We start from the raw sequence: 27,915 nt of genomic DNA, 5'->3' as shown, positions 1-27,915 counted from the left end.
TTTCTGTTACTTCTGTGTTCTCTTTTTCCCTTTTCAGAACTCCAATAACCTGTTTAGCTAATTTCCTAAATCAAATTCTAACTAGTGTGGTTTCTGTTTTCCTGCTCAGATCCTGACTTAACGGTTTCTAAATGTAATTCTCCAATTGGGAGAAAAATACAACCAAGTTCTTAAGGAATGGCTGATTATGTGTCTCGGGACAAAATATATACAAAGCCTGAGACATCTTGTTGTACCAGAAATCAAGGAAGCTATCAAAAATCAATGGGTCATGCCAGACACGGTAGCTCACGCCTGTAATCCCAGCACTTAGGGAGGCAGAGGCGGGAGGATAGCTTGAGCCCAGGAGTTTGAGACCTCCCTGGGGAATATAGCGAGACCCTGTTCTCCACAAAAAGAAAAAAGAAAAAGAAAAAGAAAAAGAAAAAATCAATGGCTTATGTCCAAAGGAATCAGAAGCCAAGAAAAAGGGACTCCCATTGACATAATATGGTATCATTTAAGCATCAAAAAGAATGACTGCTATCTGCTGCTAAGGTTTCCAGTACAGATGCAAGGAAAAAAGTGTCCTTATGCTTTCCATCTGTCTGACTGTGGCAGCTGAGATTAAATAGAAGAATACAGGGAAACTAGAATAACCTTGAAAACAGTGAAGAGCCTGTTTTACTCCGAAGAACCTAACTTTTGAGTCGGCAGGAGAAGTTTTGGGAAATAGCCCTTACCACCCTTACCTGGTTGATTACACTTGCAAAAGCTTAAAGGTGGCCAGGCACAGTGGCTCACGCCTGTAATCCCAGAACTGTGGGAGGCCGAGGCAGGCGGATCACAAGGTCAGGAAATCGACACCATCCTGGCTAACATGGGGAAACCCCATCTGTACTAAAAATACAAAAAAAAAATTAGCCAGGCGTGCTGGCAGGCGCCTGTGGTCCCAGCTACTCGGGAGGCTGAAGCGGGAGAATGGCATGAACCCGGGAGGCGGAGCTTGCAGTGAGCCGAGATTGCGCCACTGCACTCCAGCCTGGGCGACAGAGCGAGACTCCGTCTCAAAAAAAAAAAAAAGATGGGTCGGTACGTATAGCTCAGTTGTGGTGGTGGTGGTTACATAATTGTATGCATTTATCAAAACTCACAGAACTATGCCCTAAAGACAGTGAAATTTACTTTATGTAAATTATGCCATAATTTTTAATGAAAAAAAGAATGTCCTCAATGAAGCACTAAAAAGTATAATTTTATTGTCTTAATGAAAAAAATGTCTTTGTCTTTTTTTTCCTCCTTTTGGACAAAATGGGACAAATCTAAAAATATCCCTAGTAACAGTGAAAGTCTGTAGCTCATGGCCCTCCCAACATGACACTAATTCTATGAAATAGCATTTGGTTTCACAGGAAACTGGCTGAAGCTGAACTCTATTCTATAAACTAAGTCACCAATTTTATCATGTGCCTAACTCTTTCCAAACTTTTTATTTGTTTAATGAAATACAAACTAAAACAAAGGTAATAAAATGTTTTCACAAGCCACAATAATGTGAATTAAAGTTCTATGCCAAAGAAAATTTGATCAAAATTATGCAAGATAACTAATTTATTTCTTCTCTTTTGAGAAATAAATAATCCCAGCTGAAGACTGGAGTCAATTCCTTTAAAGTGGATATGTGATTACATTTTCCAAAATGACTTACCAACATTTCCCCCAAACTGAAACCCCAGCCCAAGCAAATCTAACAGCAGAGGAATCAGTAGCACTTGTGCTACATAAATTCCATTTACAGATTTGCTTATATTTTTCATAATTAGACAAAAATTATTTGTAAAGTACATGATAAATTATTTGTATAGCTATATAGTTCATAATCACTAATAAATCACCTTATGCTGCTATACTGACCATCATAATTTTTTAACTTTTCAAACTCATTTGGATCTCTTCCAAATGCTTCTCTGTGTTGTCCCTCTTGCCCTAGCATCTGGTTCAAACATTTACCACATAAATTTCACAGAGCATCCCATTCTACTTCCCTTACTGTCAGATGACCTAGCCTCCTACTCCACCACGAAAGGACACCAATAGCTGTCAATGCCCCTCTGCTCCAACTCCAAACTTGTTACTTTTCTCCCTTTAGCTCAAAAGAGGTTTCTCAACTCTCTTTTCCCTTACTTCCTTTTTTTTTTTTTTGAGACAGTCTCGCTAGGTAGCCCAGGCTGGAGTGCGGTGGCATGATCTCGGCTCACTGGGACCGCCGCCTCCCTGGTTTGAGCAATTCCCAGAGTAGTTGCAATTACAGGCACCCGCCACCACGCCCGGCTAATTTTTGTTTTTTGTTTTCTGTTTTCTGGGACAAGGTCTTGCTCTGTTGCCCAGGCTGGAGTGCAGTGCTGTGATCTCGGCTCACTACAACCTCCATCTCCCCAGGTTCAAGTGGTTCTCCTGCCTCAGCCTCCCAAGTAGCTGGGATTACAGGTGTGAGCCACCACACCCGGCTAGTTTTTGTATTTTTAGGAGAGACGGGGTTTCACCACGTTGGCCAGGCTGGTCTCAAACTCCTGACCTCAGGTGATCCGCCCACCTCAGCCTCCCAAAGTGCTGGGATTACAGGCGTGAGACACCGTGCCCAGGCTAAAGTTTTACTCTAAAGAAACATAGGGAGTGGCCAGGTACCAAAAATACAAAAGTAGCCAGGCATGGCGAGGGGTGCCTGTAATCCCAGCTACTTGGGAGCCTGAGGCAGGAGAATCGCTTGAACCTGGGAGATGGAGGTTGCAGTGAGCCAAGATGACGCCATTGCACTCCAGCCTGGGCAAAAAGAGCAAAACTCCGTCTCAAAAAAAGGAAATTTTTTAAAAAAAAAAAGGCCGGGCGCCGTGGCTCACGCCTGTAATCCCAGCACTTTGGGAGGCTGAGGCGGGCGGATCACAAGGTCAGGAGATCAATACCATCCTGACTAACACGGTGAAACCCTGTCTCTACTAAAAATACAAAAAAATTGGCTGGGCGTGGTGGCGGGCGCCTGTAATCCCAGCTACTCGGGAGGCTGAGGCAGCAGAATGGCGTGAACCCAGGAGGCAGAGCTTGCAGTGAGCCAAGATCAGGCCACTGCGCTCCAGCCTGGGCAACAGAGCGAGACTCCGTCTCAAAAAAAAAAAAAAATAGAGAGTGATAGATTTCTAATTTTTTCCCTGCCATACTTAAATGTGTTAATATAGTCAAGTCTGTGTTGTAGTTCAGTACATCATTTAAATATAATCAGTTCTATAGAGCAATGCTTCTCAAATATTAATGTGCATATGAATCACCTGGGGATCTTAATAAATTGCAGCAGTAAGTCTGGAAGAGGAGAGATTTCGCATTTCTATCAACCTCACAAGTGACACCAAGGCGTCTAGTCCATGGAACACACTTTCTGAGTAGCAAGGTTATAAAAGGTTCCTATACTGTTTGTTTTTTTAATTTGACAGATTTAATACTATAGAAATGCAAAACATAAAAAAAGTCAAAAGAACAAATCTGGAAAAAACACTGCAACATCTGTGACAACATGCATATCCTTTTTTTTTTTTTTTGAGACGGAGTCTTGCTTTGCTGCCCAGGCTGGGATGCAGTGGCATGATCTTGGCTCACTGCAAGCTCTGCCTTCCGGGTTCAAATGATCCTCCTGCCTCAGCCCCCCTAGTAGCTGGGATTACAAGCATGCGCCACCATGCCTGGCTAATTTTTGTGTTTTTAGTGGAGGTGGGGTTTCACCATGTTGACCAGGCTGGTCTCGAACTCCTGACCTCAGGTGATCCACCTGCCTCAGCCTCCCAAAGTGCTGGGTTTACAGGCGTGAGCCACCACGCCCGGCCAACATACATATCTTTGGTATGAGTTTTCTATTGCTACAGAAAAATTACCATCCTATACTTTTAAAGTTTCAGAATCATCAATCTGAAAGATAGTACAAACTCTTACAATGGTTTACAAATGCCCATTACACATTTCCACCTTTATCTCCAACTACTTCAGCACCATCACCCACCCTATGGGCACTCAAACCACACCTGACAACTCCTTACACACTGCTGAAATCTTAACTTCTTTAGTCTACCCAACCCTCCCTAACTGTATCCCAGAAAACAGACTTTGGTTTTGATAATACAGCAGGCCCAGCAAAAGTCAGTCATCAGTTTAGAGGTCCTCTCCCCTTTCCCCACTTCAACTGATTTTTGGTCTAATTTGGCCAAGCATTTCACCATTCTATAGTCCCATGACCTACGTATGAGAAAATATGGATCTTTCTTTTTTTTTTTGATGGAGTTTCGCTCTTGTCTCCCAGGCTAGAGTGGAATGGTGTGATCTTGGCTCACTGCAACCTCCGCCTCCTGGGTTCAAGCGATTCTCCTGCCTCAGCCTCTCGAATAGCTGGGATTACAGTTGCCCACCACCATGCCTGGCTAATTTTTGTATTTTTAGTAGAGACGGGGTTTTGCCATGTGGGCCAGGCTGGTCTCAAACTCCTGACCTCAGGTGATCTGCCTTCCTTGGCCTCCCAAAGTGCTGGGATTACAGGCATGTCACCACGCCCAGCTGGATCTGTCTTTAATTTATAATTAATCTTGGCTGGGCACTGTGGCTCACACCTGTAATCCCAGCACTTTTGGAGGCCGAGGCAGGAGGATACCCTGAGATCAGGAGTTCAAGACCAACCTGGCCCACATGCCAAAACCCCATCTCTACTTAAAATACAAAATTTAGCCGGGCGTGGTGGCAGGCGCCTGTAATCCCAGCTACTAGGAAGGCTGAAGCAGGAGACTTTGACCCCGGGAGGCGGAGGTTGCAGTGAGCTGAGATTGTGCCACTGCACTCCAGCCTGGGCAACAGAGCAAGACTGCGTCCCAAAAATAAAAAATAATTTATCACTGCTACATGTTTTTCTCATACAATTGTTTACACTGATATAATCAACATACTATAAACTCTACCCTTTTAAAATGTACAACTCAGCAGTTTTTAGTATATTCAGAGTTGTACAACCATCACCACTGATTTTAGAACATTTCTTATTTTTTGTTTTTTATTTTTATTTATTTATTTTTTTTAGAGACAAAGTCTCACTATGTTGCCCAGGCTGGTCTCAAACTCCTGGACTCAAGCAATCCTCCAGCCTCGGCAACTCAAAGTGCTGAGATTACAAGTGTGAGCCATCTCACCAGGCCCTCATTTTAGAACATTTCATCATCCCAAAAAGAATACTCTCACCTACACCGCCAGTCCCCCAACCTCTGGCAACCATTAAGCTTTCTGTCTCTAGATTTACCTACTCTGGCCATTTCATATAAATGGAATCACACAATATGCAGTCTTTCTGACTGACTTAGCTCACGTAGTGTGATGTTTTCAAGGTTCATTCATATTGTAGCACGCCTCAGTAGTTCATTCCTATGGCCAAATAATATTCCATTGTATGAATATATTAACACCGTATTTTGTTTATCAATGCATCAGTCGTTACGTCCTTACAACATTCCTGTATTCGAATAAAGAACCAGGGCTCCGAGAGGTTCACTCACTTTATAACTCAAATAATAAAATGACATTTGGGGCCGAGCGCAGTGGCTCACGCCTGTAATCCCAACACTTCGGGAGGCCGAGGGGCAGGGAAAAGGGGGATCACTTGAGGTCAGGAGTTCAAGAACATCCTGGTCAACATGGCGAAACCCCGTCTCTACTAAAAATACAAAAATTAGCCGGGTGTGGTGGCCGGCGCCTGTAATCCTAGCTACTCCGGAGGCTGAGGCAGGAGAATCGCTTAAACACGGGAGGCGGAGGTTGCAGTGAGCCGAGATGGCACCACTGCACTCTAGCCTGGGCAACAGAGCGAGACTCCATCTCAAAAAAAAAAAAAAAAAAAAATGACATTTCTACTTTTTGGCGATTATGAATAATGATGCTATGAACATGGGCGGACAAGCTTTATGTGAACATATGTTTTCAGTTTTCTTGGGTATATAGCCAGGAGTGGGCTTGCTGGGTCATATACTAATTCTAATGCTTAATGTTCTGAGGAACTACCAAACTATTTTCCACCATTTTACATCCCCACCAGCAATGTACGAGAATTTCACTATTACATTTTCAACAAATGAGGATAATTCTTGAACGAATAGACAGGTATGCAGCCACCGTAGAACGACAACCCACTACCCAGAAGACTGCATCAACGAAGCAGTCCGGCAGGAAAACAGAGAATAAAATGTTACAGGTCCAAGTGTATTAGGCAAGTGAGTTAACCTAGCAGAGCCCCGGTTCCTTATTCAAAAAAAAAAAAAAAGGGCCGCTGTAATGCCATTTTACCTTGCAGTCGGCGTGAAAATTTAATCAGTCAATCCGCGTAAAGGTACTTTACAACACTGATTATTCATGATTCGATCTCAGGCAAGGCATTAGGGGGGCAAACAGCTAAATGCCCAGATCCCTCCACCTCGCAAAGGTTCCTTCCCCTCGGGAGGGTCCCTGAGCGACATCAGGGGCTGCAGCCACTTCCTTTCCCCGGGAGAGCCGGCCTGCCAGCCACGCAGGATAAATTGCTAGAGCTGGAGCAGCAGATCCGTGCCACCCCTACCCAGCACCGCTCCCAGGAGAGAGATCTGCAGCCTGCTGCTAAGCTTAGTAAGTCCGCGCAGAATCTTCTTTTTAAAATGGTAATAAACATATTTTTTGGGGTCGAAGCAGAAAAGGAGGGGCAAAGGGAACACAAGCATATCCCCCCAACCTCTGATCCCAGTCTCGGTCTCTCCAACACCCCCCCCACACACACCCTCCTCCACATAAGGAAAACAAGTATGAAACCCGATCCTTTACGAACCCCAGCCCCAAGGGCCCCCACCTCCCCTCAAGGACAGAGGTTGCAAAGCTTACCTGGTGGCTTCCTCCGGCTCGACCAGCCTCTGGCCAGGCGCCTCCAGAGGGATAGTAGCCATCGCCTCCTCCGCCTTCTCCCAGCCAGGTGGTCTCCGCCGGGCCGCCCCCGCGCACCCGCCAGGAAATGGGAGGCTGGGGAGGTTCAGGGCGAAGAGGATATAAGGGTGGAGGTGGGTGCACCGGCACATCTCCACCCCCAGGCCCGTAGTAGCGGCCGTAGGACGGACCATCACTGGGGCCGTAGCCCGAGCGCCTCAGGGCCGACATGGGATCCGCTGCCCTGAAGCGCTTCCCGCCCCCCCACCCCCCCACCGACGGCCGACGCATCGCGCAGGCGCCCGCGGGCGATTGCGAATGGAGAGCAGCGAAGGGAGTCGGTCGACGCCAGCCAATCCCAGGCCCGGGCCCGCCCTTTCTGCTGCCGAGCCCCGAAAGCTGAGGGACGGAGGTCAGTGACTCTGAGGTCTCGGGAACCCGCAGACGAGGGAAGACACCGTGTTCCTTAAGAGGGAGTATACGTTTCCTCGCCATTTATCCAATGGAGATTTCTCTTCCCTACTTAACAGGAACAGGGAAAGGGTGTTCCCCAACGGTACGGCTGCCCCGCCTCTTCCTGGGGGCCCGCACGTGTTACAGGAAGTGGGTGAGGGTAATATGGAGGCGCTTCCGGCAGGCCCCGGCGGCTGAAAGCTGGGGCAGAAGTGCTGGTCTCGGTCGGGATTCTGGGCTCGGTCCCGCCGAGGCGGCGACTGCGGTAGGAGGCAGGAGGTTTTGGACGCGCTGGCCCCCCGCCGCTGTGCACTGCAGCATTATTTCAGTTCAAAATGAACTATATGCCCGGCACCGCCAGCCTCATCGAGGACATTGACAGTGAGTTGTTCATCTCCTCCGGGTGGACCCTGGGGTGAGACCCTTCCTCCCGGGCGAGCGCCTCTTCCGAAGAAGCTTGTAGAATGAGTCCCGGGCGGGGCCGGTGTGTCCTGAGCTCAATCCGGGCGTTCCGCGTCGATGTCCTCCACAGCTGCGGTACACACCGCTTGCCCACCCAGTAGCCTGCTAGTTCTTCTGCCCCTCGCAGCATCCGCCAGCCCTCTAGCTGGTGAGCCACAAGCGATGGAACTCATTTTTGCTTCCGTGGGTCGCGGCAGCAGAGGCCCGAACACGAAAGAAGCCCGGAGGGGAGGGGGCGGGACTCCTCCCCCGTCCACTCCTGCCTGCAGTATTTCGAAGTATCAGCGTGTTACCGGTGGATGGATTGGAATACCTAGAGAGAGGATTCATTAAAAAGCGAAAATATTAAGACAGCGGCAGTTGGACTTAATTGGCAGTAAATGTAGGCGCTCTACGGTGTGGCCATTTGCTAGCTTATTTTACTGTGAGGGTTATTGGCACCTTCAGGTTATTGTAGTAGAGACCACTGTTAGACATGGTATTGACTTTTCTGGAAAGACCAAATGACTTGCAAACTTTTTTTTTTTTTTTTAAAGACAATTTACTTTTGCTTTTACTAAGAAGACCTCCCTTATTCCTAGTTTTTGTCCGGAAGAGGAGCTCAGTCCTATGCAAAAGCGAAAAGAACCGCCTGCAGTTGTCCTGGCTTTCCTTTTTTCTAAATTCCGTCTGTGCATCATTCCTCAAGCAACATTTTTTATTGTTTTAATCATGTGATCTTTCTCATTAACTTAGTTTCAAGATGATTTACACATAGTTTTAAACAAGTTGCAATCGTCTCAGTTACTCTGTGAATATGCAATTTAGAATCTATGGTTAAAATTTCATTTTATGGGCCTGGCGCGGTGGCTCACGCCTGTAATCCCAGCACTTTGGGAGGCCGAGGCGGGCAGATCGCGTGAGGTCGGGAGTTCAAGACCAGCCTAGCCAACATGGTGAAACCCCGTCCCTACAATTAGCTGGGCACTATGGCGGGTGCCTGTAATCCCAGCTACTCGGGAGGCTGAGGCGGGAGAATCGCTTGAACCCGGGAGGAGAAGGTTGCAGTGAGCCGAGATCGCACCATTGCACTCCAGCCTGAGCGACAGAGCAAGACTCCGTCTCAAAAAAAAAAAAAAAAAAAAATTCATTTTATGGTTGACAGGTCTTTTTTCTTTTTCTTTTTCTTTCTTTTTTTTTTTTTTTTGAGACGGAGTCTTGCTCTGTTGCCCAGGCTGTAGTTCAGTAGCGCGATCTCGACTCACTGGAACCTCCACCTCCCGGGTTTAAACGATTCTTGTGCCTCAGCCTCCCGAGTAACTGGGATTACAGGTGCGTGCCAGCACGCCCAGCTAATTTTTGCATTTTTTGGTAGAGACGAGGTTTCGCCATGCTGGGCAGGCTGGTCTCCAACTCCTGATCTCAGGTGATCCACCCACCTCGGCCTCCCAGAGTGCTGGGATTACAGGCGTGAGCCACCACCTCCGGCTGACAGATCATTTTTTTAAACCCAAATTACTTATTGCGCTATGTAAGGGAAATGTAGTGTAATTGGACTAAATATATATTAACATCTATATGAACCTGTTATGTGTAACAGGATGTTTAGTTGCTTGAGGATGCTCTTTTGCCCTCATCTCTCCTTATATATCCTCTAACACATCCTGCCATTTTACTAAAAATCAGTTTTGCTCTTTGGGCCTCTAATCCCTACCTCTTTGTAGATTCCAGACCCCCTAGTTTATGAAAACTTTGAAGCCATTTGATATGCACCATTTGCTCCCCAACCCGAACACACAGTTTCCTCCCTGTCTTTCTGTATTTTCACCCATCCTCTAATTTGCGTAGGAAGGATTCCTCCCTTTTTGTCTGTCTATTACTGTCTCCTTTCACTGCTTCTGGAACCTTTTTTCGTTGTAATCCTTTTTCTTTTATATCCTCTGTCTCCCCAACCCCTGCCTTCTTCCCCTCATATGTGTTACTGTCTATCCATCTCAAATATTTTCTCCGTTTTCTTCATCATATTCCCATCCCTTTTTTCCATATCTTTATCCCCAAACCTCGAGTCATTTTCATTTTGTCTGTTTCTTGATCACCTTCAATAGACTATTTACATTACTCCTGCAATCTAATTTTTATCCTGAACACATTGCTCAAGCTGCATTCTTCAAAGTTATTTGTCTAAAGTCTTCTGTGTTCTCTCCCCTTTGCAGCACTGTGATACTCTCCCCACCAGATTCTTTAATTCTCTTCTCTTGATTTCTCTAACAGCTGTTACTTGGTGATTTTCTTACCTCTCTGGCTCTTCTTGTTCTCCAAAATAGATGGTCACTTGGATTACATGTGGCCTACTTCTTTTAATCTTTAGTAGATCTCCTGTACTTTAGTAATTTTATATCACCTCTTTGTAGATTTATCCAAAATTGCTTTCTCTAATCTTGATGTCTTTGGTTTTCCAGTATTATTGTTTCCAACTATCTGCGTATGTTTCTATGTAAGTGTCCTGATAGCACTTTAGAATCACAAAGAGCTAATAACCTTCACCCTGAGCTTGCTGCTTTTATTCCCAACTCTTGGTAAATAGTTTTGTGATGTCTCATAAAACTCCTACATCTTTACCTCACATCTTCAGCACACCACCCTCTCACACATACCCATTTATACAAACTCAGTTAACAGACTCCATCACTTAGTTTTCTTGTTCCCTATGAAGTCAAATCCAGATGCAGCCTGCCCCCAGTACTTTTCTGACTTTATCTACTGTTCTTTCCCTTCACACCCTCAGCTTTTAGCTAAACATGGATGTATAGCCCTTTTTTCCTCCTCTTTTAATTTACAGATTTCCTTCTCCCTCCGCCCCCTTCCTATCACTCTTCCTGTGCCCTAAAATTATCTACCTTTTAAGGTCCAACTCTGATACCTCCTTCAGAAATACAGCTTCTCTCTCTGTAGTCTCATATAATTAAGATTTGCTTTCTGTGGTACTTATTTATAGCACAAGAAGAGTATTAATTCCTTCAGGGCAGAGTCACTGTCTTTTTCCTCTGTTCTGCATCTAGAAAGTACTTTAGGCATGGAATGAAAGAAATTTTGCTGGGTGTGCTAGTAACTGGCTTATTTTCATTCTTCAGTGTCAGCTCAAAGTCACCTCTTCAGAGAGGCTTTCCCTTGCCACCCTTCCTTCTATAACCACTTCTCTCCCTTCATCATACTGCCTTGCTAGTTTATTATTCCATTGTCCTAATCACAATAGGTTATTTTCTTATTTATTTGTCCTCCAACATGAATATAAATTCATAAGGTTGGTGACTTTCTAAGTCTCCTTCTCTACTATATATCTAGACCCCAGAACAGCACATGCCCTCTCAGTAAACATTGAATTTCTGCTCTGGCTTATTATTAGTCTTCATTTTAAATGCCTGAAGCATTGTGTTTTTATTTAAAGTATTCCTTGGTTACAAACAAAATGTGAGATAGAAGCTCGTCTTTTGAGGACAAAATAATTCTACAAATAAGATAATAAGAGTCATCTAGACTAAATTTGTCAATTTACAGATAAAAAAACTGACGTGACACTGAGATGGTTTAAGTGTCAAACATAAGGGTCTTTGGCTAGGCACCATGGCTCACGCTTGTAATCCCAGCACTTTGGGAGGCCGAGGTGGATGGATCATCTGAAGTCAGGAGTTCAAGACCAGCCTGGCCAACATGGTGATACCCCATCTCTGCTAAAAATACGAAAATTAGCCAGGCATTGTGGCGAACTCCTGTAGTCCCAGCTACTAAGGAGGCTGAGGCAGGAGGATCACTTGAACCTGGGAGGCAGAGGTTGTAGTAAGCCGAGATTGTGCCACTGCACTGCACTGCAGCCTGGGTGACAGAGTGAGACTCTGTCTCAAAAAAAAAAAAAAAAAACCAACATAAGGGTCTAGAGACAGCTAGTCAGGCTTCCTGGTGCCACGCCCTGTCCTTTTCCCACTCTGCCACACTGCTCTGATTCTTTTCACTACTGATGTTATCTAAATCAGCAGCTTTCTTCAGTTTTCCAATGAACTTGAACTTCACGTTAAATGCATTGGCCGAGGAAGTGGTACAGCTTGAACTGTTAATTATTATCCTAAATACGCGCTGAACTTGTCAGTTTTCATTTAAAAGATTTTTTCCTCTCTCCCCAGAAAAGCACTTGGTTCTGCTCCGAGATGGAAGGACACTTATAGGCTTTTTAAGAAGCATTGATCAATTTGGTATGTATTAATTTATGGACATCTCTTATACTCTGGATAATAACAGCTGCCATTGCATTTTTTGTTATTTAATATTGAAATTTATCTGCAACTTTTTCACATGTGTGACATAGTAGGACTGATTTTAGTGAGTACATCATTGTTTTCTATACATTCAGATTAGGTGGTTCAAAGCTTATATATATATATTTCCAAGCTCATTTCTAAAACTGGCTTTCACTAGAATCCCCAGTAGGGGGAGCCAAATGATAGAAATAAACTCAGTCCGCCGAAGAGGCTTGTTTTTTTTTTTGTTTGTTTGTTTGTTTTTTTTGAGACGGAGTCTCGCTCTATCACCCAGGCTGGAGTGCAGTGGCACAATCTCGGCTCACTGCAAGCTCCGCCTCCTGGGTTCATGCCATTCTCCTGCCTCAGCCTCTCCGAGTAGCTGGGACTACAGGTGCCCGCCACCACGCCCGGCTAATTTTTTTGTATTTTTAGTAGAGACGGGGTTTCACCGTGGTCTCGATCTCCTGACCTCGTGATCCGCCTGCCTCGGCCTCCCAAAGTGCTGGGACTACAAGCGTGAGCCACCGCGCCCGGCCGAAGAGGCTTGTTTTGTGTTGTGTTGTGTTGTTTTGTTTTGTTTTGTTTTGGCGGACTCCCACTCAGTTGCCCAGGCTGGAGTGCAGTGGCACAATCTCAGCTCACTGCAACCTCCGCCTCCTGGGTTCAAGCGATTCTTGTGCCTCAGCCTCCCAAGTAGCTGGGATTATAGCCTCCAGCCACCACACCCAGCTAATTTTTGTATTTTTAGTAGAGACGGGGTTTCGCCATGTTGGCCAGGCTGGTTTCGAACTCCTGACCTTAGGTGATCCACCCACCCAGCTGAGCTGGGCAGTTGTTCTGCTTCTCATGGCTTTAGGACAGTCCCTTAGTGTCTAGAAGGTGAGTCGGCTGGTTTGAAGGAGCTTCACTCACATGTCTGGTGCATCGGTAGGGACAGCTGGAAGGCTGTGTTAGCTCCCATAGTGCTGGGATTACAGGCGTGAGCCATTGTGCCCGGCTCAAGGCTGGCAGGGTATAATGACTTCAGAGCAGTTCCAGAAGTGAAGGTAATCCCTCCCTAGCCAATGAAAATTGGGTAGAAGGCATTTCCTGTGTTTTAAGGACCCCAACATTAAGCTTAATACTTTACATATAGGGATACATTGGAATAAGAGGCCTCTTGTCTTTGTTTTGCATCCTGCATTTTTCTTAAGTTAAAAGATTATGTTTCCTTCTGTTTCAAGGAACTTCATGTTCATGCTAACGTTTATTGGATATCTGCGAAATCACTGGATTTGAGCATGAGGAAGAAACGTAATTAAAACACTTACAAGGATTATGGAAGATATGAACATAGATTTCTCCTTTACTTCAAATAGGACAAGTAGTACTAATTGAAAGAGGAAAAACAATTATTGTTAACAAATTGGAGTCCTGATTCTTAAGTCAGATTCATCAGAGTACTTTGAGGGAAAGGTAGTGAATATTAAGTTGACTTTTAGATCACAAATATAGTTATCTGTCAAGGTGAAAAATAGGTTTTTCCTGTATCATAACCCATGGATACCTGCATTGGGTTAAATGAATCCTAATTACTAAAACAAAGTTGAATCTTCAGCAGATCATCACATACACACCCACACAAAAAGAAAAGCTGCTTCCTTCCAGAAAACAAAGTTTTGATCTCTGTGGTTGTTTAGGCCCAAGTTTTCCAAGTTACTTATTCATTTATATTTTCCTGTGTTTTTTTTCGGTATTAGCAATTAACTGATAAAGGAATTTATTTCTCTTATTTCTGCCATCATTCATGTATTAGCCCAACATAATCCCAGATGTCTCCTAACTGGTATGTCTTACTCAATGAAATAGGAGAAGATTATTTGAAATTTTAGCCTTCCCCAGAATTAGAAAGCTTGGGGGCCCGGCACTGTGGCTCACCCTGTAATCCCAGCACTTTGGAAGGCCGAGGCGGGCGGATCACAAGGTCAGGAGTTCAAGACCAGCCTGGCCAATATGGTGATCCCTGTCTCTACTAAAAATACAAGAATTAGCTGGGAGTGGTGGCAGGTGCCTGTAGTCCCAGCTACTCCGGAGTCTGAGGCAGGAGAATTGCTTGAACCGGGAGGCAGAGGTTGCAGTGAGCTGAGATTGCGCCACTGCAGTCCGGCCTGGGTGACAGAGCGAGACTCAGCCTCAAAAAATAAATAAATAAAAATAATTAGAAAGCTTGGAAATCATGTTTACCTAAATCTTTTCTATTCAAAATAACTGATTATTGAGTTACGGGCCTTTACCCAATAGTTTAAACTAAATATCTTTGTTTTTTCCCTATACACTTACAGCAAACTTAGTGCTACATCAGACTGTGGAGCGTATTCATGTGGGCAAAAAATACGGTGATATTCCTCGAGGGATTTTTGTGGTCAGAGGAGAAAATGTGGTCCTACTAGGAGAAATAGTAAGTGAAAACTATTAAGCTGCTGTAGATCTTCATATTCATGCTAGTTAGACTTCTTTTTTTGTCTTTTCAAAAGAGAATAAAAATATTTTCCACGTTTTATCTGGCATCTCACAGGCAACTACCAAATTAGTTTAGGGAAGCTACAGAGAATACTTAACTTTGTTTCAGTACCTTTTGGCATTTTAAAGATTTTTGATCCCACTGGCAGCAAAGTATCTTTTTACCTGATACCATAAAAAAATACTATTCTGTAGCAAATGTGTTCATTAATATGTTTGTTTAATAGCAGAAAATTGACAAGGCTTGATTTATATATGCTGGGGAAGGCGTGACTTATATACGTTGGAATATTTTGCAGCCATTTAAACAATTGGTTACAAGTAGTTTTTCATGGCATAAAGCTAATGCACAGTATCTGAGGGAAGCACATATTGCATGTACAGTACAATGTGATATCCATATTAGTAAAGGAGGAAAGGGAAAGAGTGGCTATAGGAAAAGCTTTTCCGTTACCTATCCCGAGAATGGAGTTCAGTCTTACTTGGATCCTTAGCTCACAGCCAGGGAGAGGGTATTTTGGTATCTGTGCCAGAAAGACCAGCTGGCAGGTGAAAGGTTAAATCAGATTTTCTGAGGTGGTGTTGTTGCTGTAGGTTTTTGTGTGTGCAGACATACACACACACACCCCCCTACTAGAAGTACTCAGATATTTTTTTAAGTATCTTATTTAAAACCTTTGATTTCATCTTGCTATTTCTGATACTGGGCTTGCAAGGAAAATAAAAATAAAAATCTCTTCAAGAGTAGTTGAAATTAAGGGTTGAGCCAGCACTGTCTTCTTTTTTCTTACCAAAAACTTTGGTGTTTGCTTAATTTTTAAAGTTTTTAATACTGTTTTCTAAATACCTAGCCATGTCTTAAATCAATTTGCAGAAATCTTTAGAGTGGTTTGGTTTGTAGCCATTTTTAACAGCCATTTGAGAAAGCAAGGAGATAATTCTGCCAGGGTTGGGTTGGTTCAGAGACCTCATATTGGAAATAGCTAGAAATGACTAATCCATACTATCAATGCTGCCCAAGTGCTGCTGTGAAATATATGAAATATCTTTTTCTTACTTATAAAATATTTTTATAGTTTGTACTTTTAGTTCAGTGTATCATTTCTTGCATGTTTAATCAGCAGAAATTGTTTTTTGTTTTTTGGGTTTTTGTGGGTTTTTTTTTGAGACAGTTTTGCTCCTGTTGCCCAGGCTGGAGTGCAATGGCATGATCTCAGCTCACTTCAGCCTCCGCCTCCCAGGTTCAAGCGATTCTCCTGCCTAAGCCTCCCAAGTAGCTGGGATTACAGGTGCCCGCAACCACGCCCAGCTAATTTTTGTATTTTTAGTAGAGACAGGGTTTCACTATGTTGGCCAGGCTGGTCTCGAACTCCTGACCTCAGGCGATCTACCCGTCTCGGCCTCCCAGTGTGCTGGGATTACAGGCATGAGCCACTGCGCCCAGCCAAGCAGCAGAAATTGTTATCTTCTTGTGTCACATAAAGGCTGAAACAAGGCCAGGCGCGGTGGTTCACGCCTGTAATCCCAGCACTTTGGGAGGCTGAGACAGGCGGATCACAAGGTCAGGAGATCAAGACCATCCTGGCTAACACAGTGAAACCCTGTCCCTACTAAAATACAAAAAAGTTAGCCAGGAGTGGTGGCGGGCGCCTGTAATCCCAGCTACTGGGAGGCTGAGGTAGGAGAATGGCGTGAACCCGGGAGGCGGAGCTTGCAGTGAACCGAGATCGCGCCACTGCACTCCAGCCTGGGCGACAGAGCAAGATTCTGTCTCAAAAAAAAAAAAAAGTCTGAAAGCACCTAGTACCCATGGTACCCATGGGGAGATACTAAATGACTGTAAAGTAGTCTGCCAATATTTTTTCTCTTCCAGAGATGGGGTCTCACTATGTTGTCCAGGCTAGATTCAAACTCCTAGCTTAGGCAATCCTCCTGTCTCAGCCTCCCAGGTAGCTGGGACTATAGGTACATGCCACTATGCTTGATACTGCCAGTATATAGGGGAGCTGACCCATCTCTGCATGGTGGGGGTTATAGATGATTTTTAAAAATACTTTTCTGAATTTAATTTTGAAGAGGCAACATATCAGAGGAAAAGACTTAAAATACTGGGGTGGGTGCAGTGGCTCTCATCTGTAATCCCAGTACTTTGGGAGACCGAGGCAGGCAGATCACTTAAGCCCCAAGAGACCAGCCTGGGCAATGTGGCCAAACCCTGTCTTTACAAGAAAATACAAAAATTAGCCAGGGGTGATGGTGCACATCACCAGTCCCAGCTACTTGGGAGGCTGAGGTGGGAGATTCACCTGAGCTCAGGGAGGTCGAGGCTACAGTGAGCCATGATTGTACCACTGCACTCCAACCTGGGTAACAGAGCAAGACCCTGTCTCAAAAAATAGTCACAGATATGCTTCTGTTTTATAGTAGTAAATGTAGCAGACATGCTTTTTATACTGGTTACATTGGCACAAAGTTACATCTAAGTAGATGTGTGTGTTTGTGCAGAGAAAGAAGTGAACGTGTTTGTTCTTGGAGTTCCGTTGTTTCCTTGGATCCTTTTTGTGAGGAAAAGTTCCCTTTTTAAAAAAAATATGTTATGGTTTGGATGCTGCAGAAATTTTACAGGGGTACCACTAGAGAAACATGGTTCCAGGAATGCTTGCATGGTTATATGAATCAGCAGTCAGGAGAAATTATGTACCAACCCCAGAGGAATTCATACATAGAAATCAGTTTCTATAAACACTATATTGGTTAAGAAATCCCTGAGTTCTGCCTCAAGGACGATGATGATGACACAGCATTAAGTAATAAGACTGTTGGGAAGAAGCAGCAACAGCAGCATGAATTGCTCAGCACGTCTGAAAAGCCAAAGAGGCAGTGCATTAGGCTGAGAACACTGTCCTCTTTTTTTTTTTTTTTTTTTGTTGAGACGGAGTCTGGCTCTGTCACCCAGGCTGGAGTGCAGTGGTGCAATCTCAGCTCACTGCAAGCTCCGCCTCCCGGGTTCACGCCATTCTCCTGCCTCAGCCTCCTGAGTAGCTGGGACTACAGGTGCCCGCCACCACGTCTGGCTAATTTTTTGTATTTTTAGTAGAGACAGGGTTTCACCATGTTACCCAGGATGGTCTCGATCTCCTGACCTCATGATCCGCCCGCCTCTGCCTCCCAAAGTGCTGGGATTACAGGCGTGAGCCACCACACCTGGCGTGGCCTCTCTTTAGCTGCTACTCATGGGTTGGGAGGGCAGGTGGTAATATATACTTTGCTGAGTGCTGTTAACTTTGGACCCAGAGCAGGGCTTGCTTATGTAATCTGTGTGGCTTTCATTGTAACTTCTGTGGTGAGAGTCCTCTCTCTGTCTGATAATGCCACTGGCTGTGGGTTCTGAAACCTTGGCAGCATGTGGTGATAGTATGCAGGCCAGAGCATCTGGAGAAGTTGTGTGTCAATACTGTTCCAAACTTTATCATTGAAAGTCATAGAGGAGGATAAGAAACAGGAATACTTTGTATTCCTATTTGTATAGGCTTTCCATCTTACAAAAACACCAGATAATACCTGTACATTCATTATAAGGACAATAAACAATCTGTGGATAGTGAGATACTTTTTTAGCAAGGTTCTTCTGCATTATGACATTGGTTAGCAAATGTTTATAAGGGCCAGGCACAGTGGCTCACACTTTGGGCGGCCAAGGCAAGAGGATGCTTGAGGCCAGAAGTTTGAGACCAGCCTGGGCAACATAGCAAGACCCCATCTCTACAAAAAGAAAAAAGATTTAGCCAGATGTGGTGGCACATGCCTGTAGTTCCAGCTACTTAGAAGGCTGAGGCAGGAGGATCACTTCAGCCCAAGAGTTTCAGATCATGGTGAGCTATGATCGTGCCACTGCACTCCACCCTGGGCAACAGAGCAAGATCCTGTCTCTAAAAAAATGAAAAATGTGCTCGCATTGGCAGCACATATACTAAAATTGGAACAACACAGAGAAGATTAGCATGGCCCCTGCATAAGGGTGACACACAAATTCATGAAGTCTTCTATATCTTTAAAAATAAATTAATGAAAAATGTTTATAAAGCATTCAAAAATAAAAATATTAAGCATACTATGCCACATTTAAGTGAAAAGAAAACGAATTACAGTCAACATTTGCATTGTGGGTTTTTGGGAGGGGTTTGTTTTTGAGGCAGGGTCTCACTTTGTTATCTAGGCTGACTGCAGTGGTGTGATCACGGCTCACTGCAGCCTCAAACTCCTGGGCTCAAGTGATCCTCCCCACTCAGCCTCCTGAGTAGCTGGGACTATAGGTACATGTCACCACGCCCAGCTAGTTTTTTATTTTTTTTGTTTTATTTTTTTTTTCCTTTTGAGACAGAGTCTCACTCTGTTGCCCAGGCTAGAGTGCAGTGGTGTGATCTTGGCTCACTGCAACCTCTGCCTCCTGGATTCAAGTGATTCTCGTGCCTCAGCTTCCCGAGTAGCTGGGATTACAAGTGTGAGCCACCACGCCTGGCTGGGTTTTTTTTTTTTTTCAAGTCAGTATATATGTAGAAAAATTGTAGGGATATTATCAAAATGTTAATCTTCCATACTGGAATTATGGATAATTTTTAAATTTTCCTTGTTTGTCTATTTTCCATATTATCTACAATGAGCATGTATTTTTTAAATAAGGAATTTTTTATTAGGCAACAATTTTGTTTTTGTTTTGTTTTTTTTTTGAGATGGAGTTTTGCTCTTGTCACTCAGGCTGGAGTGCAATGGCGTGATCTCTGCTCACTGCAACCTCTGCCTCCCAGGTTCAAGTGATTCTCCTGCCTCAGCCTCCCAGTAGCTGGGATTACAGGCACCTGCCACCACGCCCGGCTAATTTTTTTTGTATTTTTAGTAGAGACAGGGTTTTGCCAGGCTGGTCTCGAACTCCTGGCCTCAAGTGATCCGCCCGCCTGGGCCTCCCAATGTGGTGGGATTACAAGCATGAGCCACCACGCCCAACCTAAGCAGCAGTTTTTTAAATAGTGGAGAAAAATATTGGGACCAAATTGGCTTAGTAACCTAAATGGTCTGCCAGGGTTCTCCCTAGAAGACTTGTTGCCATAAAGGGAAAAAGAGTCTTGTTATAGTTTAGAGACTACAGAGCTGGTACAGTGGCGCACACCTGTAGCCCCAGCTACTTAGGAGGTGAAGGCAAGAGGCTCCCTTTTATTTTTGTCTTTTTACTTTTTTTTGAGATGGTCTTGCTCTGTTGCCGAGGCTGGAGTACAGTGACATGTTCATGGCTCACTGCAGCCTTGACCTTCAACCTCCCAGGCTCAAGCAGTCCTTCCACCTCAGCCTCCTGAGTAGCTGGAACTGTAGGTGAACACCACCACACCAGCTTTTTTTTTTTTTTTTTTTTGGTGGAGTTAGGGTCTCACTGTGTTGCCCAGGCTGGTCTCGAACTCCTAGGCCCAAGTGATCCTCCCACCTCAGCCTCCCAAAGTGCTGGGATTACAACTGTGAGCCACTCCACCCATCCTTAAAATAATTAAAAATAAAAAAGTCTAAGGCCACGTTGCCTCAATAACCACCCTCTTGGATTCTCTACAGTGGGGGAGATAGCTATCTATAAGCAGCCCTAATTTTTTTTAAAGGAAATTAATCCTGGGCTAATAGAAAATTAATCCTGACTAATGTGGGATTTTGGATCACATAAAGCTCTGTTATACAAATACTTATCACTGCCTATAATCCCAGCACTTTGAGAGGCCAAGGCAGGCAGATCCTGAGGTCAGGTTTCCAGACCAGCCTGACCAATGTGGTGAAACCCTGTCTCTACTTAAAATACAAAAATTAGCTGGGCGTGCTGGCACGTGCCTGTAATCACAGCTACTCAGGAAGCTGAGGCAGGATAATCGCTTGAACCCAGGAGGCAGAGGTTGCAGTGAGCCCAGATTGCACCACTGCACTTCAGCCTGGGTGACAGAGAGGCTCCATCTTGAAAAAAAAAAAAAAAAAATACTGATCACTATTAACCACATTCATTGTAAGTATGTATCCTATAGTAGTGTCAGGCATTTCTTTGAAAAACTTATTGGTCCCTAGGAGAAAGATATTTCAGTCCTGTCACAGTTATGAAAAATAATCCGAGCCTGATAGAGGAATCCATTTGCCTTGAGATCTATGCTTTCTATTCTTGGTCTTCAGGTGAAGTTTTCAAACCTGTCTCTTTTGTAGGACTTGGAAAAGGAGAGTGACACACCCCTCCAGCAAGTATCCATTGAAGAAATTCTAGAAGAGCAAAGGGTGGAACAGCAGACCAAGCTGGAAGCAGAGAAGTTGAAAGTGCAGGCCCTGAAGGACCGAGGTCTTTCCATTCCTCGAGCAGATACTCTTGATGAGTACTAAGTCTTTTGCCCAGAGGCTGTTGGCTCTTGAAGAGTAGGGGCTGTCACTGAGTGAAAGTGACATCCTGGCCACCTCACACATTTGATCAGAGACTGTAGAGTTTTGAAAAGTCACTTTTATTTTTAATTATTTTACATATGCAACATGAAGAAATCGTGTAGGTGGGTTTTTTTTTTTAATAACAAAATCATTGTTTAAAGAAACAGTGGCATAGACTTCTTCACACGTCACTGTGGCACCAGCAACTACTTCTTTATATTGTTCTTCGTATCCCAAATTAGAGTTTACAGGGACAGTGTTCATTTACTTGTAAATAAAATATGAATCTCAAGTGTCATGTTATTTCCAAGTTTGAGTTGCCTGTAATGAATAGATGAAATTAAGTTTCTGCTCTCAAAGGTATAAGCAGTCCACATACTGGGATTTCCCCCTTCAGTCACAGTTTCAAGTAGCTGGCTACTTAGGAAGGAATATTTTTATTCCTATCATCTCAGGGGTCCTCTCTTGTTTCCATGTTTGTATCTGTTAAGAAATACAAATGTTCGGCGGGGGCGGTGGCTCATGCCTGTAATCCCAGCACTTTGGGAGGCCGAGGCAGGCGGATCACCTGAGGTCGGGAGTTGAAGACCAGCCTGACCAACATGGAGAAACCCTGTCTCTACTAAAAATACAAAATTACCTGGGCGTGGTGGCGCATGTCTGTAATCCCAGCTACTTGGGAGGCTGAGGCAGGAGAATCGCTTGAACCTGGAAGGCAGAGGTTGCGGTGAGCCGAGATTGCACCATTGCACTCCAGCCTGGGCAACGAGCGAAACTCTGTCTCAAAAAAAAAAAAGAGATACAAATGTTCAGGTGTGAGGAGGGAACTTTCAGCTGTTTCCCAGTTACAGGTTACTGCAGAAGACTCATGTTTGAGAAATGACATCACGGTTGCTCTTGCTGCTGCTTCGCCCATGGCTATTCCAAACTAAGTCCCCATGAGACCCAACGTGTTCTTACGGTGGCTTGTTCTCCAGGTTTTCTGCTAATTTAATTAGGTGTTCTGGTCTTTTGAATTGAGTCTTGAGTATCTTACGTTCTCATCAAAAAGGAACATAAATGCTATTGTAGTGACTGAAAGCCCATAGTGATGGCACTTTGTGTGATTGTTGAAGAGTAAGGATTGCATAAAAAGCTTAACAGATTTGTACTTGAAGAAGGAAGCATGGGCCGGGTGCGGTGGCTCACAACTGTAATCCCAGCACCTTGGGAGGCAGAGGCAGGTGGTTCACCTGAGGTCAGGAGTTCAAGGCCAGTCTGGCCAACATGGTGAAACGCCATCTCTACTAAAAATACAAAAATTAGCATGGTGGTGCATGCCTGTAATCTCAGCTACTCGGGAGGCTGAGGCAGGAGAATTGCTTGAACCCAGGAGGCAGAGGTTGCAGTGAGCTGAGATTGTACCACTGTAGTCCATCCTGGGCGACAGAGTGAGACTCCATCTCTAAATAAATAATAAATGAAAGAAAGGAATCGTGGTTTAGTAGACAGTGGGCTCAACTAGGAGTTAGTTAGGAGACGTCGTGTAAAATTGGCAATTATTGGCAGATTAGGCTTGAGTAAGTCATCCTCTGATTCTCAGTAATTTTAACTATGATTATTCCAGGTAGTTCCTTTTTATATTCTGTTAAGCAAAGATGTTATTTTCATAAATTTTATATCTAATTTGTATGTGTGTGATTTTTTATTTATTTATTTTTTTTTTTGAGACAGAGTCTTGCTCTGTCGCCCAGGCTGAAGTATAGAGGTGCGATCTTGGCTCGCTGCAACCTGCACCTCCCAGGTTCCCCCAGTAGCTGAGATTATAGGCATGCACCACCACACCCCTGTTTAATTTTTGTACTTTTAGTAGGGACGGGGTTTCATCATGTTGGTGTGGTGGGTTCCCGAACTCCTGACCTCGAGTGATACTCTGGCCTTGGCCTCCCAAAGTGCTGGGATTACAGGCATGAGCCACCACACTTGGCCTGTATGTGTGTGAATTATTTTATAGTATTAACATTTTATGAGCTCAGGGGTTTTTAAAACTGCCCAAAAGGCCTACAAACCATTTGACTTCTGAACTGTTCATCATTGGGCTGATTTTATAGTAGATAATTTATGAGGAAACTATTGCACTTAATGGCTTATCTAATGTTTTGCCCATAATCTTACTGTTTAATAGAATGTATTATTAACTACCCACATAAAGAGAATAAATAAATACCAACTTTTGAAAAACATGTCTGACTACAGAAAGATACTCTGAATTTCAGCAGAATGACAGCATTTGTTTTTCAGAGCCCCACTGCTTCAAAACGTGACACCTCCAAGAAATGTGAATTCGTTACAGTTATCTTGTGTTTTCAACATCCATCAATTCCCACTGTAATGGCAAGAGTTATGATTTACTCTTAACGTTAAATTCCAAGAATTTCCAAGCCATGGCAAGGTTTCAGTCATTGTGTGTAATGTCTTGCTTTAGACATTTATCATACAACCAACAGCCAAGACTTGGACCTAAAGGATGAAACTCTCCGGACTATCTGCAGCATTCTCAGTTCCTCGACCGCCCAGTGCGATGGTTTGCCCTCACCTTACCCAAGCCAGTCTTTGCAGATACTGAAAGCTAGTGCTTTCTTCCCCAGCCATTGCTGGACTCTTGTATCATTAGGCTTCAGAATCAGTCCCATTTCATACTTCTGTTTTATCTTTTTTTTTTTTTTTTTTTTGAGATGGAGTTTTGCTCTTGTTGCCCAGGCTGGAGTGCAATGGCACGATCTTAGCTCACTGCAACCTCCACCTCCCAGGTTCAAGCAATTCTCCTGTCTCAGCCTCCTGAGTAGCTGGGATTACGGGCATGCCCCACCACGCCCGGCTAATTTTCTGTATTTGTAGTAGAGACGGGGTTTCTCCATGTTGGTCAGGCTGGTCTCGAACTCCCGACCTCAGGTGATCCACCCGCCTTGGCCTCCCAAAGTGCTGGGATTACAGGCGTGAGCCACAGCGCCCAGCCTATGTTTTATCTTTAATAGTTTCTTCTAGGCCAGTGGCTCACGCCTGTAATCCCAGCACTTTGGGAGGCCAAGGCGGGCAGATCCCTTGAGGTCAGGATTTCGAGCCCAGCCTGGTCAACATGGTGAAACCCTGTCTCTACTAAAAATATAAAAATTAGCTGGGCATGGTAGCAGGTGCCTGTAATCCCAGCTACTCAGGAGGCTGAGGCAGGAGAATTGCTTGAACCCAGCAGGTGGAGGTTGCAGTGAGCTGAGATCATACCACTGCACTCCAGCCTGGGTGACAGAGTGAGACTCTGTCTCCAAAAAAAAAAAAAAAAGGCCAGGCATGGTGGGTCAATGCCTGTAATCCCAGCACTTTGGGAGGCTGAGGCAGGTGGATCACCTGAGGTCGGGAGTTCGAGACCAGCCTCACCAATATGGAGAAACCCCTTCTCTACTAAAAATACAAAATTAGCTGGGTGTGGTGGTGCATGCCTGTAATCCCAGGTACTTGGGGGGCTGTGGTACGAGAATCACTTGAACCCAGGAGGTGGAGTTTGCGGTGAGCCGAGATCGTGCCATTGCACTACAGCCTGGACAACAAGAGTGAAACTCCATCTCAAAAAAAAAAAAAAAAAAAAAAAAAAAAAAAGTTCTTCCAATTGGGGCTTCCCTTGAGACTGCTTTCAGGGTAGAAAAATAAATAAGGAAGATCTACCAAAGCCCCCTTTTTGGCCATCTTTTTTCTGAAATAATTGAGTACAGCAACATATCTCTTACTCTTCTTTTTTCGCCCTTAGCCCTTGACCTTCTTAGACTGCATGCTCTTAGCTAAGTTTAAACCGCAGTAACTGCTCCCTTCCCTGCTCTGATAAAATCCAAACAGGTTCTGGATACTTGGTGGAGCCAAGTACCCTCATACTGTCCATTATGGAGGCTCAGGGAAGCTGGGTCAGGATGAGTCCCAGTGATATCACAGGTGAAGAAGGCTGGAAAGTATCATTTTCCTCATAGGAATGTGAGTGGGCCAGGATGGGGAGGCCAAGCACAGTGCAGACAGCAGAAGGAGTAGGCCAGGAGGCAGAGTAGGCACTCCTGCCCAAGATGACTGACTGCACGTGGCCCAGAATTTCTTTTTTGGGTGGACTAGAATAGAAAATAGAGTGCAGGTGGCTCACGCCTGTAATCCCAGCAGTTGGGGAGGCCGAGGTGGGTGAATCACTTGAGCTCAGGAGTTTGAGACCAGCCTGGGCAACATGGCAAAATATCATCTCTACCAAAAATACAAAAAATTAGCCAGGTGTGGTGGCATGCACCTGTTGTCCCACCTACTCAGGAGCAGACTGGGTGACAGTGATACTCCATCTCAAAAAAAGAAAAAAAAAGAGGCCGGGCGTGGTGGCTTACACCTGTAATCCCAGCACTTTGGGAGGCCGAGGTGGGTAGATCACCTGAGGTCAGGAGTAAGACCAGCCTGACCAACATGGAGAAATCCCGTCTCTACTAAAAATACAAAATTAGCAGGTCGTGGTGGCACATGCCTGTAATCACAGCTACTCGGGAGGCTGAGGCAGGAGAATCGCTTGAATCTGGGAGGCGGAGGTTGCGGTGAGCCGAGATCGCACCATTGCACTCCAGCCTGGGTAAGAAGAGTGAAACTGTCAAAAAAAAAAAAAAAAAAAAGAAAGAAATCAAAGCGCATCACACATAATAAAGTTAGGCCATGTGTGAAACTTGTTATCTGCATGTATGCAGATATTGGAGATGTAAAATAAATTTGTTACTGTGGCTGGCTGTCAGAAACATTTGAAAAATACTACCTTAATTTATAGTAAATTTGTATGTGCTTATTTCAACTAGGAAGGAAAAGAGTATTTGCATCCATTGAGGTACAGAAAAAAAAATTTAAGTCCACGTTCATTTTCACATCTTTCTTCTCAACTCCTGAAAATCACCTGTGCCCTGGATGGGGCTGAATCCGTTGATCTCTGGGCTTAACACATGCTATTCCCCGAAATCTGCATGACTCCTTCTCTCACTATCTTCAGATCGCTATCACATTCCCCTCCCTTGACTGCCCCTTTAAAATAGCACCCCTGGCTGGGTGCAGTGGCTCATGCCTGTAATCCCAGCACTTTGGGAGGCCGAGACAGGCAGATCACCTGAGGTCAGGAGTTCGAGACCAGCCTGGCCAACATGGTAAACCCCATCTCTACTGAAAATACAAAAATTAGCCGGGCATGGTGGTGCACGCCTGTAATCCCAGCTACTTGGGAGGCTGAGGCAGGAGAATCGCTTGAATCCGGGAGACAGAGGGTGCAGCAAGCTGAGATCACACCACTGCACTCCAGCCTGGGCTACAGAATGAGACTCTGTCTTAAAAAAAAAAAAAAATTAGCCGGGTGTGGTGGCAGGCGCCTGTAATCCCAGCTACTCGGGAGGCTGAGGCAGGAGAATCGCTGGATCCCAGCAGGTGGAGGTTGCAGTGAGCCGAGATCACACCACTGCACTCCAGCCTGGGTGACAGAGTGAGACTCAGTCTCAAGAAAAAAAAAAAAAAAGCACCCCTACCCCCATCTGTAACTTTCCAGCTTTTCACCCTAGCAAGTATTGCCATCTGACATATATTTTACCTGTTTACTGTCTGCTCCCCTCCCTCACTTGAATGTAAACCCTTAAGGATGGATTTCTGTCTTGTTCACTCTTGTATCCCCAGCATCTAGAATGATGCCCAATGTGCATTAAGTCTCAGTATGTATTTGTTGAATTGAAGGATGGATGGATGGATGGATGGATGGATGGATGGATGGATGGATGGATGGATGGATGAAAGCATGAAGTAAGTTCAGGCTGACTTACCAATATGCTTCAGAGACCAGTACGACCCCAAAAGGTGAAGACAGCTGGAACCACTGAGCAGCCAGGAGTAGGATAATTAGTAGTGATCGGTCCTTACATTGAATATGGAAATGTTCCCCTACTGTGGAGGCAGGCTTTAGTGCAGGCCATAGCCCTTCAGGTGTGAAGAGTTTGGAGGTAATTGGTGTTAAAAAAAATTCTAAGACCCGGCGTGGTGGCTCACGCCTGTAATCCCAGCACTTTGGGAGGCCAAGATGGGCGGATCACCTGAGGTCAGGAGTTCAAGACCAGCCTGACCAATATGATGAAACCCCATCTCTACTAAAAATACAAGAATTAGCTGGGCATGGTGGCACACGCCTGTAATCCCAGCTACTCGGGAGGCTGAGACAGGAGAAATGCTTGAACCTGGGAGGCAGAGGTTGCAGTGAGCCGAGATCCTGCCATTATACTCTAGCCTGGGCAACAAGAGTGAAACTCCCTCTCAAAAAAAAAAAAAAAAAAAAAAAAATCTGGAAAAGCATCCTAGGAAAACATGGGGGTGAGGGTTGAACAGGGAGCTGGGTGCCTGTCAGGGTTGCTGGAAATAAAGATTTTCTTCTACCTGTTATCCTCCTAATTGCCCTCCAGGCAGATGTGGGCTGCAGTGCCCACCCCCATCTTGCATGTCACCCTATAGGGGTCCTGTGGATAATGGGAGCAAGAGACTGCTTTAAGGGTGCTTGATTTTACCAATTAAGCTGGTCCTGTATTCACCTAAGTGGCCAAAGATCAAAAGTTAATTTTCCAGCCAAGCGCGGTGGCTCATGCCTGTAATCGCAGCACTTTGGGAGGCCAAGGCAGGCAGATCACCTGAGGTCAGGAGCTCAAGACCAGCCTGGCCAAAATGGTGAAACTCTGTCTCTAATAAAAATACAAAAATTAGGCCGGGCTCAGTGGCTCACGCCTGCAATCCCAGCACTTTGGGAGGCCGAGGCAGGCGGATCACGAGGTCAGGAAATCGAGACCATACTGGCTAAGAC

The 27,915-nt window shown here is 44.8% G+C and overlaps 2 protein-coding genes and 1 non-coding gene across 5 annotated transcripts in view; 2 read left to right on the top strand and 1 right to left on the bottom strand.

Moving 5' to 3' along the window:
- Nucleotides 1-7,434, bottom strand: part of BAG4 (BAG cochaperone 4) — a 36,845-nt gene extending 29,411 nt beyond the window's left edge. For both annotated transcript variants that reach the window (XM_055295988.2, XM_055295989.2), the window contains exon 1: nt 6,901-7,434. In XM_055295988.2, the coding sequence (XP_055151963.2) occupies nt 6,901-7,434 (534 nt within the window). The remainder of the gene's footprint in view (nt 1-6,900) is intronic.
- Nucleotides 7,435-7,542: 108 nt separating this feature from the next.
- On the top strand, nt 7,543-21,354 carry LSM1 (LSM1 homolog, mRNA degradation associated). 2 transcript variants are annotated; one of them, XM_055296000.2, is made up of 4 exons: nt 7,543-7,773; nt 12,009-12,077; nt 14,447-14,562; nt 20,847-21,354. In XM_055296000.2, exons 1-4 carry the CDS (start codon nt 7,728-7,730, stop codon nt 21,015-21,017), a joined length of 402 nt encoding a protein of 133 aa, XP_055151975.1. In that variant the 5' UTR covers nt 7,543-7,727; the 3' UTR covers nt 21,018-21,354. The 2 variants fall into 2 exon arrangements, with proteins under 2 accessions (XP_055151975.1, XP_055151974.1); XM_055295999.2 differs by having other exon boundaries at nt 7,549-8,002.
- On the top strand, nt 18,571-18,677 carry LOC129492481 (U6 spliceosomal RNA). The gene has a single exon (XR_008660908.1). It is a non-coding gene; the product is annotated as a U6 spliceosomal RNA (small nuclear RNA).
- Nucleotides 21,355-27,915: the final 6,561 nt, after the last annotated feature.

Source organism: Symphalangus syndactylus, chromosome 10 (assembly GCF_028878055.3).
Source record: "Symphalangus syndactylus isolate Jambi chromosome 10, NHGRI_mSymSyn1-v2.1_pri, whole genome shotgun sequence".
NCBI lineage: Eukaryota > Metazoa > Chordata > Mammalia > Primates > Hylobatidae > Symphalangus > Symphalangus syndactylus.
This window is presented reverse-complemented; position numbering and strand designations above follow the sequence as displayed.

What these genes read in the sequence shown, in the direction of transcription:
- LSM1 (XM_055295999.2), top strand. Translation starts at nt 7,912, where the DNA reads ATGTCCTCCACAGCTGCGGTACACACCGCTTGCCCACCCAGTAGCCTG. An exon ending in ATCCGCCAGCCCTCTAGCTG is followed by an intron (nt 8,003 to 12,008) that starts GTGAGCCACAAG and finishes CTCTCTCCCCAG; the next exon opens with AAAAGCACTTGGTTCTGCTC. An exon ending in TGGTCCTACTAGGAGAAATA is followed by an intron (nt 14,563 to 20,846) that starts GTAAGTGAAAAC and finishes TCTCTTTTGTAG; the next exon opens with GACTTGGAAAAGGAGAGTGA.